The sequence below is a fragment of the Pygoscelis adeliae genome, unplaced genomic scaffold (genome assembly GCF_000699105.1).
Source record: "Pygoscelis adeliae isolate BGI_AS28 unplaced genomic scaffold, ASM69910v1 Scaffold27, whole genome shotgun sequence".
Lineage (NCBI taxonomy): Eukaryota > Metazoa > Chordata > Aves > Sphenisciformes > Spheniscidae > Pygoscelis > Pygoscelis adeliae.
The window spans coordinates 8,739,661-8,761,603 of record NW_008825410.1 but is presented as its reverse complement, the minus strand read 5'-3'; the positions used below and the strand labels follow the sequence as shown (position 1 = coordinate 8,761,603).

General features: G+C 36.5%; 1 protein-coding gene across 2 annotated transcripts in view; it reads right to left on the bottom strand.

Annotated features, from left to right (window-relative positions):
* The window catches only part of ARMC3 (armadillo repeat containing 3), a 61,890-nt gene that overhangs the window by 23,584 nt on the left and 16,363 nt on the right, over positions 1-21,943 (bottom strand). For both annotated transcript variants that reach the window (XM_009330567.1, XM_009330568.1), the window contains exons 3-9: positions 20,714-20,839; positions 18,877-18,945; positions 18,368-18,543; positions 16,839-17,033; positions 15,858-16,041; positions 10,433-10,585; positions 10,203-10,308 (exon numbers count right to left, since the gene is read on the bottom strand). In XM_009330567.1, coding sequence (XP_009328842.1) covers positions 10,203-10,308; positions 10,433-10,585; positions 15,858-16,041; positions 16,839-17,033; positions 18,368-18,543; positions 18,877-18,945; positions 20,714-20,839 — 1,009 coding nt within the window. The remainder of the gene's footprint in view (positions 1-10,202; positions 10,309-10,432; positions 10,586-15,857; positions 16,042-16,838; positions 17,034-18,367; positions 18,544-18,876; positions 18,946-20,713; positions 20,840-21,943) is intronic.

The following is a 21,943-nucleotide window of genomic DNA, read 5'->3' as shown; positions in this document are numbered from 1 at the left end:
CAACTGTCAGTGTTCAAAGAGCTGACAGAAACCACCGAGACTGCCCCCAAACCCCTAACCTAAGCAACCTCCCATGGAGGGGAGCTAGAGTAGAAAAGCGGTGGTGCAGCTTCACACCACTGTTTACTCTGGATTGTGCTTAACTTACACTAGTGAGATTGACACTTCATAAAAATGGTAAAGTATGTTTGGTTTTGCTTCTTCTACCACAACTGAATATAAACTGGTTTATATTAAATATATTTTTATTCACGTCTACGCTGTTTACTTCCCCCCTTCTGACTGAGGATCTAACACAATTTCCGTTCAGAAAAAATTCAGATTTTTCCTCCTCACAAAGGCCATTGGACTCCTCATGGACTTCATTTTCCAAATGTATTTGCAACTGCATGTTTAATTTCTGTGCAAAATTACTGTGATTGTGTGTGAGGTGCTTACCAAGCCATTTATGGCTGTGCATATCTCATTTTCATACATAATTGCATGTAAATTATGCATAAGAATTATGCATCTAATTACACACACATTTTTTAAAATCAACTCTATCTGTGTTAAATCGCGTGACTTCTTTCTCGCACAAGGCATTTGTGACCCAGCCCTATTACGTAATTTCTGACTGAGAAAGAATATCATCACCAGAAGTTCGAAAAACCTCAATAAATATATTCCTTTTTATCTATTAAATGTATTAGTATTCTTCATTTGCCTTGTTATGCCATCAGAACAATCACATCCAATAAACGTCTTCTGATTTACCAAAAATTTCACTTTGCAATTTAATTATTTTCAAAAGCAATTGACTGTGGAATATAGTAACTCGTATTTTAAAGAGTTAAAATATATATATTTTAACTTTATATTAGTCTTTAATATATTTAAAGACTAATATTACTTCCGTTTTCTTCGCTATACAAGGGAAATCAATGTCAGTATTTTTATTCTGAGTAAGGGAATCCAGCACAAGAGACACTGATCTACAATTTGGGGCCCCTTTGTGCTACAATAAAAATATTTATGATATCAACAAACCATATTCATTTTTCATTTTAGGAACTGAACCCTCTATTCCTATTTTTTTAATGACAAGTACCTTGTTAAAACATCAACAAACCCCAAACTCAATAAACCTCACAGTCTGGAAGCAATAAAACCTTAAACTATCTGGGTTAGCAGGGACTGTAATACCTGACTCTCATTTAGAGATACACAGAGATTTTCTAATGTCTGTCGTTGAACTCATCTGGCAGAGTTACAAAGCTCTCCGTTCTAAAATTATAGTATTCCTAATTTAAAATATTATAGGAGCATTGGTAATGAGCTATCTGTCCATGATATCTGATCCTTTCAATTATAGTATTATTTGCAACCTTTATAAAGAATTTCTGACACTTTCACCATTAGAAGAAAGGTTTGAAATTCAGCAATAGAAAGCCTTTTTGCCCCTTAAAGATCCCACGTAGCTGCAGCCAGTATAAGCTAATGAAAAAGACACTATCCCCCTCTCTCTTTTTTCTGATCCAAGAAGCAGTGCATGCAAAAATCAGTAACTCGGCACAAATGTTGAGAGTCTGGAATCCACACTGTTACAAAAGCAAAGTAACAGGGAACATTCAGGAGTTGCCAGAGCAGCCTTCATGGAGTTGTAAGGGAAGGAAAGAAAGAGCCAAAGCAGGGTCTCCACAACTCGTCTGAACACAGAGACTGAGGAGACAGCGGCTCCTCTTCATCTTTGGAAGCACCAGCTGAGGAAGGACAAAAAAGCTGTGCCAAGTCAGTCTCTCTACAAACAGTACTCTGACTGTGAAACTTGACCCCATCTTTCACTTCTGGATAAGTCTTTTCTGGGCAACTGTGAACTTATCTCAAATGGCAGCAATCTGTTTTGCCTTGCTAAAGGTTCAAGCTCTTATGATAATTCAGAGTGGAGAAACTTACGCTTTTATTTTTCTCTCTTAAAATTAAATCTCTAAGAAAGTACACATACACTACTACGTTAAGATAAAATTACTGAGATTGCAAGTCAAAAGGTTTAAAGTTACTTGTGAAAGCTTATTTTTACCCCCTTGTGTGTATGACAGTCCAATTAGACAACATGCCACAGTCAGTGCACAGGTTAAATTCACAGCAGGACAGAATTAAGTTTGCATGATCAGCCATAAACCCGCAATTCCCTTATATACACTTAAAATAAATAACTTCACACTGTACTAAAGTAAGTTAAAACATATACTTAAATAATTTGCATTTAATTTAGAAATATGCTACAAGGAAAATGTGCATGTAAAAGCACCAATACATTTGTCTGAAATTTACTCAAATGTAAAATAACCCTTGCCATTTTTAATTTGTAGAAAGTATAATTCATCTCAGTGCATATCACTGAATATCATTGTTGGGATACACACTCAAGAGAAATCATTGTACTTGTGCCACTATATAAACCACAGTTTTCTCTCCCAGGAGTCTCCATCCAGGAGGAAGAAGTTTCACCTGATCCCACAGAAATCTACCCTGGGAAGTTACAGATGACAACACACATGCTCTGAGTGAAATTCCAGCCTTCCACAGGTAAGATAAATAGTGATCATACCGCAAGGCTTTGGAGGTAGGAGAGTACAAACAGCCCAAAAGATTTTGCTATATCTGTAAGGGGTAGAACTTCTACATAGTTACCATTATCCCAATTTAGAAGTGTTCTGTTTTCTGTCTGAAACTATTTTGGATACACTTAGGTTCTCATGCACTTTAGGATGCTGTGACATGAAATTTGTGTTAGATAGAGATGAATGCTCTATATTGGTCTCTGTCTTCAGTATAACCCCTGATAGGCAACAGAGTTTAAAAAAACAACAAACAAACAGGGAAATACACAACAAATTTTTTTGTGAAAGAAGAGCTGTACTGGGAACAAAATGCAGTTACAGTGTCTGAGTCTATAGAGGGACCTTTCCATAGCCACATCTGCACAAATCTAAGAGACAAACCCAACAGCTGGCTGAGCAAAATATTTTGCACCTGCCAGTAGGGGTTGATTTAGGGTTCTGTCCATGCGTTGCTTATCAGTCGTCTGATGTGATGTTAAAGTCACAGTGCAAACCCATTTCTGAATGACATCCAGCATCAGGCCTTGATTCAGCTTTTCTGCCAAGGGAGAAATTTACCATAAAACATTTTGCAGTTTTCAATGGAAGTCAATATGTAACTTGTAAGGAAAAGCCTCTGAGGTCTTGGGTAATGACTGTGTTGTCTTTTTTCTTTAGAAAGCACTGTTGTGGTTTAACCCGGCAGGCAGCTAAACACCACACAGCTGTTCGCTCACCCTCCCCCACCGCCCCCCGGTGGGATCGGAAAAAAAAAGTAAAATTCGTGGGTTGAGATAAAGACAGTTTAATAGAACAGGAAAGGAAGGGAAAATAATACTAATAATAATGATAAAAGAATAGACAAAACAAGTGATGCACAGTGCAATTGCTCACCACCCACTGACCGATGCCCAGCCAGTCCCCGAGCAGCAGCCCCCCCCAGCCAACTCCCCCCAGTTTATGTACTGAGCATGACGTCCCATGGTATGGAATGTCCCTTTGGCCAGTTTGGGTCAGCTGTCCTGGCTGTGCCCCCTCCCAGCTTCTTGTGCACCTCCAGCCTTCTGTCAGTAGAGCACGAGAAGCTGAAAAGTCCTTGACTAGTGTAAACACTACCTAGCAACAACTAAAACATCGGTGTGTTATCAATCAACATTGTTCTCATACTAAATCCAAAACACAGCACTGTACCAGCTACTAGGAAGGAAATTAACTCTATCCCAGCCGAAACCAGGACAAGCACCCTTCACACTATGGATATACAGTAAAAGAAAGTCAAAACAGGAATCTGTTCATGGCATGAGTTAACTGTATTTGTATAGGGCTCAGCAGAATGGGCGCTAATGTAAAAAATAACAACACAGACCACAAAACCCAACAAAAACCCTTTATCTTGCAGCACAGTAGCTCAAAAATATAATTCTATCACTAGGGGTCAGTATTAAAACATATTACCTTTACACAATACAGCTAGTGGCATTCTATTGTTGATTCCCTCCTTCAAAAACACAAACTTATGTCATAAAGAAGAACTATTAAACCATAAAAAAGACAAAACCTATACAATGGATTATGACTTATTTCTGTTTTTAAATGTAGCTCTCATGTACTAGAAATTTTTGTTCCTGTTCTCATAAATTAACACATAGATTCATGCAAATGTATTAAGTTACATAATACCGACGCTTCAATATTGATCCATTTATGTGAATTAGGTTCCATCTACAGTCTTGAAAGAGAAAAGCTATGATTAAGTTCCCCATTTTCTAATGGGCAAGATTACAACCTACTGATATTACTACCTAATGGTAATAATCATTACTTCCTAATGATAATAACAAAATTTGAAATGTAAGCAAACTGGACATTCTTTAAATTTATTCCTTGACAGCCATCTTAAAAACAATAAAAATCTGTTGTGAATCTGTAAATCTCCATTTAAGAAGGTCAGAAACTCTCACTACTGGTGAGCATTATCCACACAGAATAGACTGAGGATGTATTTTGGGTCATTAGATCAGTATATGAATTTCAGTTTGGAATAGATGCAACACCCTTTGAAGTCAAGGGAACAACTCGCTTTCTCCTCACTGGGCATTGCCCATAACCAATGAGTTCCTAAACTACCTTCCTACCCCCAACCTACTCCCAAATCTTGAAAATCTTGATACATATCAGAAAGCACACATTCAGATGCTGTGATAATGCCTGTAATTACCTATATGGACATAATTTTGCTAATGTAAATAGGCCCACTGATTCCTGTGAAGAATTCAAGAATTAGAAAATTAAATAACATCAAGCTTGCTGACTTGGCAATTTTTGGGATGACATTTTACTATCTTGAATCCAGATATAATACTTAGAAATATGTAACATGACACTAATTATAAACCCCAGGAGAAATACTCTGCCAGATCATGTCTGTCGTGTACCACAATTTCCTGCAGCCCTTAGTACAGTTGAACAAAAAACATCCCTTTCCTTCTTCCCCCAGACTAAACTCTAACCGAATGCTATAAATTTTGCCCTTAAAATAAACAATTTAAGACAAATATTATTGAGGATGTTAAATAGTTTTCATGTCCAGTACAAAGCTCTAAATTTCAGAGCATATGTTTTTCTTCAGTGGTAACTCCATTAGGTGCCCAGAATTCGGACATTGCCAGATTTATGAAGACAGCTATTAGAAATGGCATTTGTGCTACGACGATACTGAAGAAAAGAACTGGTCAAATTAATGTCTGACTAACTGGTACACTTGAGATCTTATTTCTGTGTGTTACTTCTAACTAATATCATATTTATATTTAACACAATTAGCTTATCTTAAATACATGAAAAGCAAAAATAACTGATTATACTTTAATGGAAGGTTATGGAGCAAATCATCTTGAGTGCCATCACACGGTGCATACAGGACAACCAGGTGATCAGGCCCAGTCAGCATGGGTTTATGAAAGGCAGGTCCTGCTTGACTAACCCGATCTCATTCTATGACAAGGTGACCCGCTTAGTGGATGAGGGAAAGGCTGTGAATGTTGTCTACCTAGACTTTAGTAAAGCCTTTGACACCATTTCCCACAGCATTCTCCTGGAAAAACTGGCTGCTCATGGCTTGGATGGGTGTATGCTTTGCTGGGTAAAAAACTGGCTGGATGGCCGGGCCCAGAGAGTTGTGGTGAATGGAGTTAACTCCAGTTGGCGGCTGGTTACAAGTGGTGTTCCCCAGGGCTCAGTATTGGGGCCAGTTCTGTTCAATATCTTTATCAATGATCTGGATGAGGGGATCAAGTGCACCCTCAGTAAGCTTGCAGACAAGACCACGTTGGGCGGGAGTGTTGATATGCTTGAGGGTAGGAAGGCTCTAGGTAGAGCAGAATCTGGCCAGGCTGGATTGATGGGCCGAGGCCAACTGTATGAGATTCAACAAGGCCAAGTGCCGGGTCCTGCACTTCGACCACAACAACCCCATGCAACGCTACAGGCTTGGAGAAGAGTGGCTGGAATGCTGCCTGGCGGAGAAGGACCTGGGGGTGTTGGTCGACAGCCGGCTGAACATGAGCCGGCAGTGTGCCCAGGCGGCCAAGAAGGCCACGTGCCCCTGTACTCGGCCCTGGTGAGGCCACACCTTGAATACTGTGTTCATTTTTGGGCCCCTCACTCCAAGAAAGACATTGAGGTGCTGGAGCATGTCCAAAGAAGAGCAACGAAGCTGGTGAAGGGTCTAGAGCACAAGTCCTGTGAGGAGCAGCTGAGGGAACTGGGGTTGTTTAGCCTGGAGAAAAAGAGGCTGAGGTGAGACCTTATTGCTCTCTACAACTACCTGAAAGGAGGTTGTAGCGAGGTGGGTGTCGGTCTCTTCTCCCAAGTAACAAGCGATAGGACAAGAGGAAATGGCCTCAAGTTGCACTGCGGGAGGTTTAGATTGGATATTGCCTAAAATTTCTTCACCGAAAGGGTTGTCAAGCATTGGAAGAGGCTGCCCAGGCAAGTGGTTGAGTCACTGTCCCTGGAGGTATTTAAAAGACGTGTAGATGTGGTGCTTAGAGACGTGGTTTAGTGGTGGACTTGGCAGTGTTAGGTTAACGGTTGGACTTGATGATCTTAAAGGTCTTTTCCAGCCTAAACAATTCTATGATTCTATGATTCTAAATGGGAAAAAATAGGCAGAGGCTGAAGTAAGACGTTTGTCCTGTAGTTAGTTGTATAGCACAGAATAATTTATTTTTCTGTCCAATAGATGGCACTGCTGTTTCTTTGTTTGTGTGTAATTTTTCAATTTGTGCATCATATACGTTATTGAAGTGACTGTGCCTACATTTCCCGATGCTTGGACACATCAAAAATAGACAGATTTCACAGATTCCTTAAAATGGCATTCTGCTGTCCAAATAACTGTATACAATTTTCAATAAAGCAAGTTAGTGTTCTGGATTAAAAAATGTGAAGTGGATGCAAATACCCAGCTGAATATAATTCTCTTCTGTCCAGCAGCAGACCCACAGAAACAAATTCTGACACATATATCAAGGATGGCCTCAGAGCTATACACATAGTAACATCCCAAAATAATTTCTTTATTGTATGTTAGAATAAGTACATGGGACTTTAAACTGCAGTATATTTTGCAATTTTATTTTTATTTAGCCTGATTATTAACAAGTCTACCAAGAATTTATCATCAATATACAGCAGCATTAAAATTCTGTCATTACGTTATGATAAAATTCTGATAAAAACTCATAGGGTGTCAATCTGTAAACTAATGAGGCATTTGACCACCATACTTTTTTCTATGTGCTACTGAAGCATGACACAACATCAGGTCTGCAGCAAAAGCTTAAATGCTGAAATATTTTAGAAGTTATTTATAGTAATTTTTATGAGTTCTAATAGAGGTCATATTGAAAATCCATGTTTTCCAGTTAACCTGAAAACTCAAACTGTTGGTATGGGACTCATGTTCTCTTCTGCTCTAGATCCTTGGTTAAAGTACTACAGGGGCAAGAGTCATTCATTAATTTATTTATTTTTGCCAAATCATGGTTGCTTGGGGACTTGCATGAAATGAGAAGCTGGTCTCTGTCCCGTTCATCGTGAACAGGTGTTCTAATTACAAAGCCTCCACCATATTTGACACCTTTATTAGCTGTCTCAGTTGAAAAACAAAGGACTGATTGGGTAGGGGTATAGAACTAGCCTTTCATTGCTGTGGGGAAGCACCTAAAGGTCAAGGTTAATATACATTAGTGGGGGGTAGTATTGCCCATTGCCTATGCTGTTCTTGTGTTAGTAATCAATGGAAGACTTTATCCTTATGAGCTAGCTGTTGTGGGAGCCTGAGTTACACAATTTGTTTTAACTTGTATTTTTTTCCATATTATATGAAAAGCAGACATTTCTTGACCAAATATCCCTAACAAAAACAACAAATCTCCATCAAATATAGCAGTGTCTTGTACTCCGTTTACATTCTGTAATATATACTGTACAAAATGAAAGGGCAAGGTACACATCCTTCAATCAATATAATACATGCAAAAATGCTCATGAAATGAAATATGGCAGAACACATGTATATGAGTTCAACAAGATTGAATTTTTGGCTGGGCGGTAAAAAGTGAAAACATTTATAGTAAATAGTTTTCCCCTTTACTGTAGCTATTTTGTTCGTGCCACATAAGAACATTACCTGCTACTACTAGCTTTATGATTTAATATTCTTGGAGGGTTTATAACAAGAATCTAATATATAACCAATAAAAGGGCACTAGACTCATTAGTCTCATTTGGGACCAGAATATTGTCAACATAATTACACAGCAAAGTCACATGATTATAAAAGTATATCAGCATCTTCATTATATATACCCTTATTTTCAGTGGTTTACAAGACACACACACAAAATATTCCAGAATGAAATATGATTATGGTAACTCAATCTGGAATGCGTTTTCTCCAAACTATTTTTTTTCCTATTATGTGAATGTAAAATAAATATGGGCCAGATACTCAGTCAGTGAGCTGGAACTATACCAATTTGTATCAGCTGAGGGTTCAACTCTATATATTCATTTATAGAAGCTAGTCACACTTGGACCCTTCTATGACTTATTAATGGTTTTGATTTAGAAATGAAGCTTTGAAGTAATTATATAGTCACATGGCATTCATCCAACATACATATTTAATGTAAATTATTGCTTCCTGATTTTCACAGAAGACCTGTGATTAGATTATCTGGTGCTTCCATATTGTACTTGGAGCTGGACTGCAAAGAGAGAGAAGTATATGTAAGCCACCTTTACAATTTCCTGATTCTGCCCAGCAAGAATACGGACTCCATTATAATGCAGAGGAACAGAGACAGCTATTTCCCTGCCTGAGGTCTCAGAGAATTGTTCTAGCAGTTGAGCTAAACAATGTCCTGACTATCTCCTTGGCAAAAAAAACTGAATGAGTTGGCATAAGCTGCTATACCAACTCAAAACTCTCCAGAGATTCCCTTTTCACAATGTGAAACCTCAAAGGGCTGCACTACGAAAAACAGCTGTAGCAGAGCTGAAAGTTTGACCCCTAGACTCCAGTACTGTGCTCTTTTTATGTGTGTATGACTCCCACTGACACCAACCGAGGAGTCATGCACATGAGGAGAGCAGAATATCAGACAAAAAAATCTACTATGTGAATCTGAGAACAGAGTATTATTCTCTGGTGTCAAATCATGGCTCCATCTGGTAACATTAAGTGAATACTGGTGACTATTAGAGCTGAATCAATAAATTGAAACAAATAATTTATTTGGTGAGTTATTTTACTTTTTCACTTCAAAGAATGCCTGTGAATGGATTACAACTTCCTTGAGTATATTCCAGGAAACTTTTAAGGAATTTTATTTTATGGTTTGTTAGTTACATGTGATTGCTCATATATGTCAGACCGCTCTGTTTCTTTTCCCTGAACAGAACTTTATTAATAGAGTTGGGATAACAGAACTCTGCAACTGACAGTAGAATTTAGTTGATACAATTATTTCGGGCTTACAGTCAGCTAACCATCCTTTCTCAGTTATTTTGGAAACTGAAGTTACACTTCTTTTCTTTTACAGAATACACTATGAGCATTCTCTATTACTTGGGAAACAATAAAAAAAGAAAGAGAAAGACAATGACAATATTCAGAATATCTGAGTGCTATCTCCCTCAAAGACTGGGTTTAAGTCAGTCAAACAAGTTGCATGAACCATCAAATTTTAAAGGATACCTTACTGACTTTGAATTTTCAAAAAATACCCCACATCGAATGTCTTAGATTACGAGGCATATTTTCTTCATATGTTCTCTTCAAAACATAATTTATATCTCTGTTTTCATTACATCTGCTTCATACCTTTCCTTGATAAAGCAAATGTTAGTAGAGATGGTGTAACTCTTAACACTGATGAGAACCAACCTATTCCAGATGACTCATAAGCACCAAAAAGTGCCTTACAGTCAAATTCAAACAGACCTGCCTTGTAGGATAAGTACAAGATGAGGCATTCTTTAAAAATAAAAATATTATCACTTGTGTTCAGATGAGTGTTTTAAATAATAATTTAATTATTGCAGACTCACCTCGCATTACTAGGACTGGCTGCTGTCAAATTAGCTAATGCTGTCACTGCAGCTTCTTTTACCTCTTCATTGTCACTGCTTAGCAACTGTACTAGCTGGGGAATCCCTTTGAAAGAAATAATTGTATACGTGAACCTTTAAATAAACCATGGCAATCTGAAAAATTATAATAAGTTCCTTATAAAAGGAAAAGCACAGATTCTCAGTTCATCCCTTCCCACCTTACTTACCCTGGAGTCCAAATGCACGTTTGCTAGCTAAATTCTCACACATGGCAGAAATGGCTTGGGAAGCAGCAATTTTAATTCCATCATTATCAATTTCCAAAAGGTTTATGAGACACTTCTCAACCTCTTCCTCATTTAAGATTTTTCTATTTTCAGCTTTAAATGAAAAAGAACAATAGCGTTAATCTGCATTCATTTTCCAAATCAGTGAAAGGACACAAATTTGATTCCATATTGTTGTTTCCAACATAACACTTGCTTTTGATAACAGGGAAATGGAAATACTTTGGTAACAGAGGCACCAGCAATAAAGAAATGTGCACAAAGGACCTGATCCAAAACCCATTAGACTTCAGTGAACTCTGAATCAAGCCCAAAAGATGACTATTAAATACAGCTTTAAACGAACATAGCCCAACAGAATGCAAAGTTTGTTCTCTATAAGACTTAAAACCGCAGAATGCATACAGGCTTGATGAAAACAGCTTTTCTAATTCAACAGATCATACTTACTCAGGATCATGCTCACTTTGGTTTATGCTAACGAAGTCCAAATGCATAAAATAGAAGAACATACTAGTAAATGTACAACTGAACTTGGTGGAGTACCAGTTAACATACTACAATAGCCAAAAAAAGGCAAGAGGTATTAAAAATTGAATTTTAAATCCTGCACAGCTTGCAGTTCTTCATTAGTGCACACTTTGCAGAGAATTTCAATTTCACATTTTAGCCTGGTGACACAGTGTTCACTGCTGACCTACACTGCAATGATCTGCAGCAGCTAAGGAAGGACATAGATGTTCCCTTCCTCTACACAAGTAACACCACAGAGCGTCTACAAAGTATCCACAGACATCGGACAGTTACACTAATAAACTCACTCATCCCAAAATGGGTGAGATCGGAAGTGCAGGTGTTTGTTGGAAAGAGCCCTGAGTGAAACTTTCTCAGCCAGAAAGGCACTGGACAGCATAGAAGCTCTACAGTTACAATGGTCAATAAACATTTAACCATATGCATAATTTAAAGCAGACTAATTACATGCTTGAAGTTATATCTACATGGTAAAATTTTCAAATGTATCAAAGACATTCAGGAACCAAGAAGTCAGTAGGACTTCGACACATTTGGAAATTTTACCAGTGCTTACTAATGCTTTGAGGGATCATTCCCTTATGTGGACTGTTGTCTTACGAATAAAAAATTTTTAAAAGAAAGAAAAATATCGGAAGTATTCTTTTAAATAAAACTGAATCTGTAGTGAATAAAGGTAAACAAATAGAAGTCCACAAAACCAATGAAAAGAAAGTTTGACTGAAAATCTAGTTACGGCAAAATGACTCAATGCACATTCATGAGACAGCTAGCCATTTTCTCTAGCTCAATTTTAAATATTTTTAGAATCATCAGAGATACACAATTGAAATCACAAAGCAAAAGATGCAACAAATAGAACAGGGAGGATTTTAAGCATCAGCAGAACCTTGGCCACAACCTTGATGCATATCAGCCAGCTCTCAAGAGAAGGCCTTAATTGAGATTACAGACTGTTTTGACAAGTAATCAAGTATGGTGCTGGCCTTTTGCTTGCCAAAGTAGTCCGTAATCCCTAATAATGACCTCTAGAGGTTCTTCATGCCTCAGTAATTTGGTTCTTGTACAGCAAGTTACTTATTACTATACAGATTTTCTTAAAAATTATTCTTGCATTAAAGGCAGTTATGATGATGGGTAAGCGTTTCATTTTAAAGATAACTTATGCCTATGTGGAAAAAAAATATTCATTTGAGTAAGTGAAAATAGTGATTTAAAATATTCTGAATGGAATAAAGACGTTTTCAATAATGTGGAAAAACAGATTTTAGATTTGAATTTACAGTAAACAGTATGCACCTATATTTAGCTAGCTAGACAGATAGATGAAAATTACTAATATTTTAAGATCCAGGTGTCAATTCTATGTAAAGGATGATTATTATCTGCTGATCCTCTCTCTGTTTGTATGAGTTGTTTCCTTTTGCTTTTACTATAGAAAAGAAAGAATGTACAATTGAAAAGCATCCTTTGTACTTAAGCACTTCTCATGTCAGTGCCAACACCATATTTACAGTGATGAATTTCTTGACCCCTAAGTAATTTGAATACATTGATTTAACACCAAGTGAAATACTCAGGCACACCCAACTAAAAGAGTCTGGAGTACTAACACTTCTGTCCAGTTTCTCATGCATTGACCCCATCATGAGCCAACTTTTGTTTTTCAATATATTTTCCTATTTCCCCTTCTTACCCGAAAATCATGGTCAGAGTTCTACTGATCACCTATTCAGCTCACTGTCATCACCTTATGGAATTATTTATACCAATTTCAAATGAAAAAAAAGTTATTGTTAAATAATATCATGACCTCTCACTGATCTGGAGTTGAGATAACCCAGGTAAATAAAAATCTGTATTATGAAAAAGCATATGTTAATCAGGCTACAGTGCATGCTTTGTATGCTCCCTTTTGAAGAGATTTGCATTTAGATACATGTAAGGAACGGGGAGAGCTTCAAACCAGAAGTTTGGCAGAGAGAGGCCAAACTCGAGTGAGCATGATCATCACTTTCTCCATACACACTTCATAGCATTTTGTTGTTGCTGGTGTGTCTGGCATTGTCAGGGGAAAGTTAGGCCCTCCTTAATCAACAGCCCAGATAATCCACTCACAGATATTCAATAATTTATAGCATTAAATTATATTTTGCATTCTGAAATGACTGCATTATTTGCTGGGCAAGGAGGGAATCACAGTAAAATTCACTACTGTAAATCTGAGCATACAAAATAAAACCATTGCTAAATTAATATTTAAATTCAAAATTATGTTACAGAACAATACAAATTTTCAGGGGCAAAAGGATAATGATTATGTATAGAAATATGATCAATTTTAATTTACTTAAACAGAGCAGTATCCTAAAGATGCTATTTAAAATTGAATATAGTGTTTGTACCATGTAATTTATTCTGAGATTGAGAATAGCTCTTAAGGGACACATCTGTCTTATAACAACAACAACAAAAAGTTACAGGAGTCCCTTTTCAAAGGGCTGAAAGGGGCATAAACCAAAACTGTTTGCAATGATCACATCTATCATGAAAAAAACAAAACTAAATTCCATCTGTCAACAATAATAATTTCAAAATCATTCAAAATGCTGTATACTCAGCTGCCAGGATTAAAAAAACCCAGATAGATACGTGTTCTATCATAGCTGAAGCTTTTCATTTCAATGAAAAGCGTTATTTTTTTTCTCAAGTATACAAGAAATGTTCATAAAATGCGACCACAATTATCAAACCTGAAGAATGTGGGCTACTGCATGGCTATTGCAAATTTAATGAAAAAGTCATAAAAGAATTTAGAGCTGTATTGTATTGGATTTACATCAAGGCAAGTATTAGTATAGTATACATTAGTGTTGCAGTTTGGATAGGCTGTTTAGTGTATTTACAACCAGGATCCAAAAAAACAAACAAGAACTGCAAATACTTCTGTTTTCTTTTGGCACTTGGACTATTTCTTATAATGGCCCCAATGTCACTTTTCTTTCCACTGCAAGGCTGACTTTAGACCAGTAGCTCTATGTATCTGAAGTAAATTCAATACTTCTGGGGGCCATGTTGAGCAGCAAGTTTACTGGACTGTGTTTTCCACTGCACCAGTACAACGTCTTGCCCTTTGTCTAACTGGTTGTCACCAAAGTTCTACAGCTTGGAAGCAAATATTTTAAATCTGCTTTTGATCTATTCTCCCAGCTTGCTGCATCCATACCAACTGTCACAGGCTGAAGAAGAGAGCAAACCTTTATAATGAAACTACGTTGACTCCATTTGTAAAGAAGTATGACAAGAAGATGCATCTTCACTGACGGTAACATTCCATGATATAAGATCATAGGCAGTACTGTCATATGTGTAGCTCTTGCCACCGTGTTCTAAAAATGTTGTGTTCAGACATGCTTCTACTAACAGATGCTAAAATATTAGGCCACAAAAACTGAAAAAGGTGTGAAAGAAGAAAAGAAGGCTATGCTTATTTGAAAATAAATATAAAAAAGGACTAAGACACAGTAGAAAGTAGTAGGAGCAAATATAAATCTGCTTAGCATACTACTTACAAGCCTGTCACAGGACTATAAAAATGATACTGACAGTCCTAAGTAGCATAATAAAATAACAATACAGGAAAATACACAAAGAAAATACTGGCATAAGAAAGTCCCTTCCTACCTTTGATACCTAAACATTAATGAAAATAATTTTCAATGACTTGCAAAGCTTCCAATAGATAATGATAAAAGCATACAGAAACCCACAGAATACTAGGAAAAGTAGATTCCACTCTTTTCATGTATCATTGCAATCCAAATAATTACAAATATTCAGGACATCAAACTAAGGAAGGTGAGAAAAGAATTTGAAAGATAAGATGGGAAGAGAAGAAAGGAAGTCTGAGACACTGTAGAAAGGAGAGATTATTTTAGCCATGTATTAAATTAGATAACATATTTGTAAAATACACATAAATTAAAGCCATGATTGAACCACAAGATGGTAGAAATATGAATGAAATATTTAAGCTCTACTGTCATACTTACTGTCATCAAAATCCCTTGACAGAATTAAAATCTTCTATAGACAGAAGTATGTTATTTCTTACATTGCATTTTGTTATATAGCACTACTAGGCATATGTTGCAACTCAGAAACCAATGTATGGAAGGAATTTCAAATGTAGATTTATTTAAAGGGCATCCTTGTGGGCAAAAGTGATGAGCATATTCTGCCTAATTCAGAATTCCTTGGTGAATTAAAGAAAAGCATATAGAAAAGAACTATAGGATGAATAGTTATAAAAAGATGACAATGAAACTATTTAACTCCACTGGGAATATTAAGCCACAAGCCCTTTAAAAGGCTTTTTTTCATGTCCCTGTTAAAGGAATTTGTATTTGAAATTGCCTGACATTTAGACGAGCAGTTGTATGCGAAAGGAAGTAAGCTTGCGCTTAAGTCTTAACTGATACCAATGAGAAATAGTGCCAGCAGATGTGGCTTAAGATGGCAGTTACCTGGCATCACTAAACAAGAGATAAAGATCGTATTTTCAGAGCTCCATTTTCCTTTTTGAGGACAGCATTTTGCAACAATATATTAAATTTAAAAATCAGTTGAGGCAAAATCTTAACATTTTCATATATATATATCCTAGCATCCAATTGCTGCTCTGATTGCCAAGATTCATCACTGTAATTAATTCTTGCCAGTGTTTTCCTCAGAACAAGCACTACCCTCAACAGATAAGACGGCCTCATTCTGGATGAAAATTTACTTCATAATCAAATTCACGTGCATGGATTTTTAAAAAGTCACATACAGTCATAAGCTGCTTTGGTAATTGCCTTTGCTGCATTCTTCTGAATATCGGGAACAGCAGAGACTCCTACAAACGAAAGCAACTTTTTAAGGCCTCCTGTCTGCTGAATCAGTTGCAGAGTATGCACATCTTCCAGACAATTTCCCAACACGGCAAGAGCTTCCACATGTAGATCACTGAATTCCTAATAAGGAAAAAACCCCAAACAAATAACCTTCAAATCAGGATTAAAATATCTTTGGCTTTTAACTTTGTAGGATAATTGTCATTAACTTTCTTTTGGACAGTTTATTTATACTGCAAAGTACATCTTTTCATACTCATATTTTTTGTATAATTTCTTTGATGTGCCTTAGGGTACAACAAAATTTATCAAAAACAGTAAAACCTCCCAAAATCTCTCATTTATATCAAAGTGGGTTAGGCAGGTATTCAGACAGGACCTGTCATCTTAAATATTCAAAAACCCCACAAATTTCTCTATGCATTATATTTCCCATGGTGATATCTGAACTCAAGAAGCCCTAAAGTGAGTCTCATAATAACATAAACAATGAAATTTCCAAGGTAGGAAATTACATTTAAGGCCATTGATATCAAAGTAAATTCAGAAAAAAAGATCAGTGTTTGAACTAGGAACCAGCACCAGAGTTCAGCATATAATCAAAAATTTTGGGAAAACATCATATAAAAAGCTATATGGTGAATTCTTCTGATATTTACAACAGTTCGAGAAACGGACACTAAATGCAAAACAGTATTACTAATAGCAATAAAACAAATATAAACATTTTGGTGAATCCCTTTGCTCCCTTTCTTAGTAAGCTAGGTATCCTAGCTTATCCTATTTCTAGAATAGTTGCTTCAAGTAAGGAGCTCTTTCTTCTTTTATCACACTTCCATAACATGAATAATATTTCTCATTAGTCATACAAACATTAGCAGCAAGAACAAAAATCTTTTAAGGCAAATAAACTGTACATTGGTTTCCAGTATCTTCAGAAGACAATCTAATCCTTTATTTTCTCCCAATATTATCCTGGTTTCTCTGTCTTTGCTAATTACTTCTAAGGTTTTAAGGGCTAACAACTGAATAACTGGGTATTCAGATTTCAGTAGTTCCAGCAAGGGTGGAATTACATTCAGTGCACGAACTGCAGCACGGCTTTGAAAATCCTGCAGTAAAATATTCAACAAAGAATGTTAGTGATAGAGAATATAACAGTACATCAATTCCTGACTTTACAGAAAGAACACCAAAAATCTGATTTCAAATGTACAAAAATGAGTCAATATTCCAGAACTTCCACTTCTGAAGATTTCTTTTTAGCTAAGAATCAAACTGAATATCATCAAGCCCCAGCAACCTTAAATTCCCATTTTTTTTTGCATGACTGAAGTACAAACTGTTACAGAGTCTAGTCCTGTCTAAGGAAGCCTATTTACTCTTGTTTTTGCCATGTTTATCTCAACATACATATTTCTTTGAGAAAGTTTTTAAAATTTAGTTTAATGATTTTTGTTTACCGCAGTGGGGGGAAAATAGTTTTCGCACTCTACTGTGGTTGCCTGGTTATATCTTCTTTTGTTTTAGTAATTAAGAAATGACAATTTCAAATTTCAACTTTAAACAGTGTATATGCAGCTTAATAAAAAGACAGTAGTAGATTATATTAAAATAGAAAATAAATAAATAAATTACAATTTGCTTTTAAATAGCTTATTGCACATGTGCAGCATGCAATTATCCTTATCAATATAAGCAAGCACCAGGTGCAGTTATCCAGATATACCCTGCAACAAAGACAGCGAGATAGTAAAAAAGGAGAAAGAGTAAAATGCGATTCTGAATAGACATGCTCTGATGCCCCAAAAGAGATAGAGTTATAAACTGAATTCATTATTGAATTGATTCGCTTAAGCCATGGATGAGAACTGCCATACAAATGCACCATTCTTTTGCTAAGCAGCATATGGATGACATTAGTGCTGAGTGCGAAAGTAGCCAATAACAAATCTATTCCTCCCACTATGGAAAGTAGCTGTTGACAGGATTCACCTATCATTAAAAAGATGTTCGAAATTGTGACTGTGGACTTGCTGGCCAAAACAAGGCACAATGCAATTGCTAGTTCTTTAATTTACAGGATTATTTCAATGTTTGGATAGACAGGTTATAAGTCTCATTACAGAGATTAACATTTTCCAACTAAGAAAACAAATGCATATTTAATTAAAAAAATCTGAATCTGATTCTGATCTCACTTACATTGCTGTACAGCACAGATAATTGCATTAAATTCAACAGAATTAGAGTCAAATCAGCTATATTCATAACTAGTGTAACAATCAAGGACTTGGGTGTAATGTTTTCAAATACATTGATGAACACTGGAGAGTAAAGGAACCAAATATTTTAAACTTCTTATCCCAACAGAGGATGGCGAGGGTAGGGGGGAGACTGCTTATCTGCCTCTGTAATTTAAAACAACAACAACAACAAACTTTACCTGCACCAGGAGGTAGATACATTCAACTGAATTCTTCTTAACATCAGGATCAGGGCTACCTAGCAGTCTGATAAGTGGTTCTAATCCACCTTGCTCAAATATTTGTACTTTAGTAGTATATTCAACAGCCATATGTGCTAGACACAGAGTAGCAAATTCATGGATAACTACATCTTCTATGGGGAAAAAAAAGAAATATTTTGATCAAGTTTTATTCAGCACAGTATATGTTCACTAATCCAGTGGTTTAAAATATAATTTGAAGTCAATATTAACAATAGCTGTTAATCATATCTGACATCTCCATAAACATTGTTGCTCCATCTGTACAACATAAAACACTACTCAGCAAGTAACAGAGCTACTCCTATAAAAGCAATTACCTATTTAACATGTAGCATGACAAATCATAAGTTACAAGGAAGATTTTATTAAATTGTCCAATCAAATGGCAATCATAAATCATTTCTGAGTGTATTTTTGCACAAGGAACGAATACTGCAAGCTACCTTCTGGTGCCAGCTGTGATATAAGTGAGTTTGTGACATCCAGTTCCCTCAGTAACTTCTTGACATCATCTACAATGAAATAAATACAAATATGAAGTCTTTCATTTGGCAATCTTGGCTGAGTAAAGAAACAGATTCTGCTCCAAGGGAAACGTACTTACGGTTACTCCCTGAGTGACAAAAAGATCTGACTGAGAATGATGAACAACTGAAGTTATACCAAGACCACAATGGGCCCAGAAAACATACAGGAGATTTTCAAGTACCAGATGACATTCTTTGATACTTGATATATACGAAGTTCCTCAATACTTCATTGAAACTTTATTCAAAATACTTGCATCTAGCAGGTTCTGATTAAATATTTTACAGTGTTAGTTGTCAAAGAAGTCATACCCCAATAGTTAGAATTATTTGTGGTCAAAATTATCAAACTAAAATAAATCCTTCCGTTATTTAATTTTCAAGCAATCACTTTCCAATTTTATGCTAACACAACCCACATTGCAAATTCAAAACATGAATTATATAGGTCTTAGTAAAAACACAGTACAGACTTTCAGAATGCATTTTTATTGTTGTCAATGACAAACTAGCAAAACCACAACCACTGGATAGAATAACCAAAAAACATTCTTTGGGACAGACTTCATGTGATCTTACAGGGCTGTGTTGTTACTATCCACACTTACAGTGTTGAAATGTAAGAAAAAAGGTATGAGCTGAATATACTTTTAAAGAAAAAAAAAACAATTAAGATGTGAATATAAATCGAAGATCTTTAGTCATTCAAATCCACGTTTGTGCAGCAGCGTTGGAAACCAAGGTCTGAAGGGAATGACTATATGCTAATGCCGAGTTGAAAGTAAGGTAAAGAGCATAAGGTCCAATGCAACGTGAAAAGCAGGTAGCAGTTGATGAAAAGACTTAAATAGTGGTTAGGATATCGCCACGGAAGACAACTGGGTAGAACATCTACCAAAATAAGACCTGATTAATTGTATTAATTAGATGTAGGTTTATAAAGCAATGTAAAAATAACAGCCACTGAAACTCAACCTTATGTCATTTATTCTTTCATCTTCAGGTATGTCTACATACCACTCACTGCAGCTTGATCATTTGGCACTCAGCATGGATGTAATACATTCATTCTCACCTTATAAAAAGGTAGAAGAAAATTTGCATATACTGTCGTTAAATCATTTAATAATGGTATGGCTACAGTAGATACACTACCTTGCCATGAATGCAGTGTCTCTGAGAGATACTCAAGACTGCTTGAATTTCACTAGCTCAGATACAGGTAACAAACCATTTACAGCAGCACTGACCTGCCAAAGAAGCTGGGTAAATATACATGCAATGCTTGATAGTTCAGGGCTTTTTTTGCCACCAATACTTGAGTTAGCTACCTTAATTAAACACATTTCCTCCCTTATCATTGTAGTTACACTAATGCCTCAAGTAACAGCTGATATTTAACCATAGCATTTTCTGTAGATGATAAATACTACTTTATCCTTCTCTTCCAACTTTTGTAAAAGAGAAGAGTGTGTCATGTCTACATTGGTGGGCCTCTTATGTAGTCAGGCTTTCCCTGACAGACATAATTCCAGTATTAAACTGTTTCAATTTGGCCCTGTCAAAACAAAAATAAGAGTTGGAGGAAAATTAACTTCTCTTGTATTTTTTTCAAAATCACTGGAGTTCACTATGGCTGCATTTGTTCCTTTATTCTGGGCCATTAATACAGGATTTTTTCACATGGGCCACCTATTGCTTTGATGACCACACTCATACACATTGAAAAATATTAAAAAATGGAGAGTCTTACGATTAGAAGCCATGATGCCAAACACCATGATGGCATTTCTGCGTACAATTGGATCTTCATGTGAGATGAGTTTATACAGATGTTCCACTGCTCCAAGACCAAGAAGTGTCACTTTGTTTTCATCACCTGAAGAATAATTAGGTTAAAAGTTCTGTAAAAATGCAACAAGCTCACAGTTCTAATGTAACAAGGTACAACAGCTACCACTCTTTTATTGGACTGTAGAATCAAAGAACAAAGGCCTGGACAGGACCTTGGGAGATCGTCTAATCTATACCCCAAATAAAGATGTGTCAAATAGTATAAAGGATTAATAGTATCTAGAATTAATTCACATTTGTAAAGCAAAGGATGCTTCTGTCTATTGGAAGCCCAACTCATTTTTTGGAGACTGCAGTGGTAGTACAAAGAACAGCTTGTTATTTAGCGAAGTACAGGTGAATGATATCATTAAGAACCTCATTTTATTTTTGTTGTGGTTTAAGCCCAATTGGCAACTAAGTATCACACAGCCGCTCACTCACCTCTCCCCTGGGACGGGGGAGAGAATCAGAAAAAAAAAGTAAAACCCGTGGGTTGAGATAAAGACAGTTTAATAGGACAGAAAAGGAAGGGAAAATAACACTAATAATAATAATGATAAAAGAATATACAAAACAAGTGATGCACAATGCAATTGTTCACCACCCACTGACCAATGTCCAGCCTGTCCCTGAGCAGCCATCGCTGCCCCCCAGCCAACTCCCCCCAGCTTTATATACTGAGCATGATGTCACATGGTATGGAATGTCCCTGTGGCCAGTTTGGGTCAGCTGTCCTGGCTGTGCCCCCTCCCAGCTTCTTGTGCACCTCCAGCCTTCTCAGTCGGTAGAGCATGGGAAACTGAGAAGCCCTTGACTAGTGTAAGCACTACCTAGCAACAACTAAAACATCGGTGTGTTATCAATCAACATTGTTCTCATACTAAATCCAAAACACAGCACTCTACCAGCTACTAGGAAGAAAATTAATACTATCCCAGCCAAACCCAGGAGAGTATCCACCACTTATTCTATACCATTTACGTCATGCCCAGGTCCTACACTTTCCAATATATCCCAATTAATCACCACCACTTTTCCTGTATTTTGATACATACACACAGATATCATTCCTTTAGCCTATGGGCCATCCCTATAAAATGTCCACTGAGTTCATTTAGTCCATGACTTTGGGCTCCATCTGTCATAA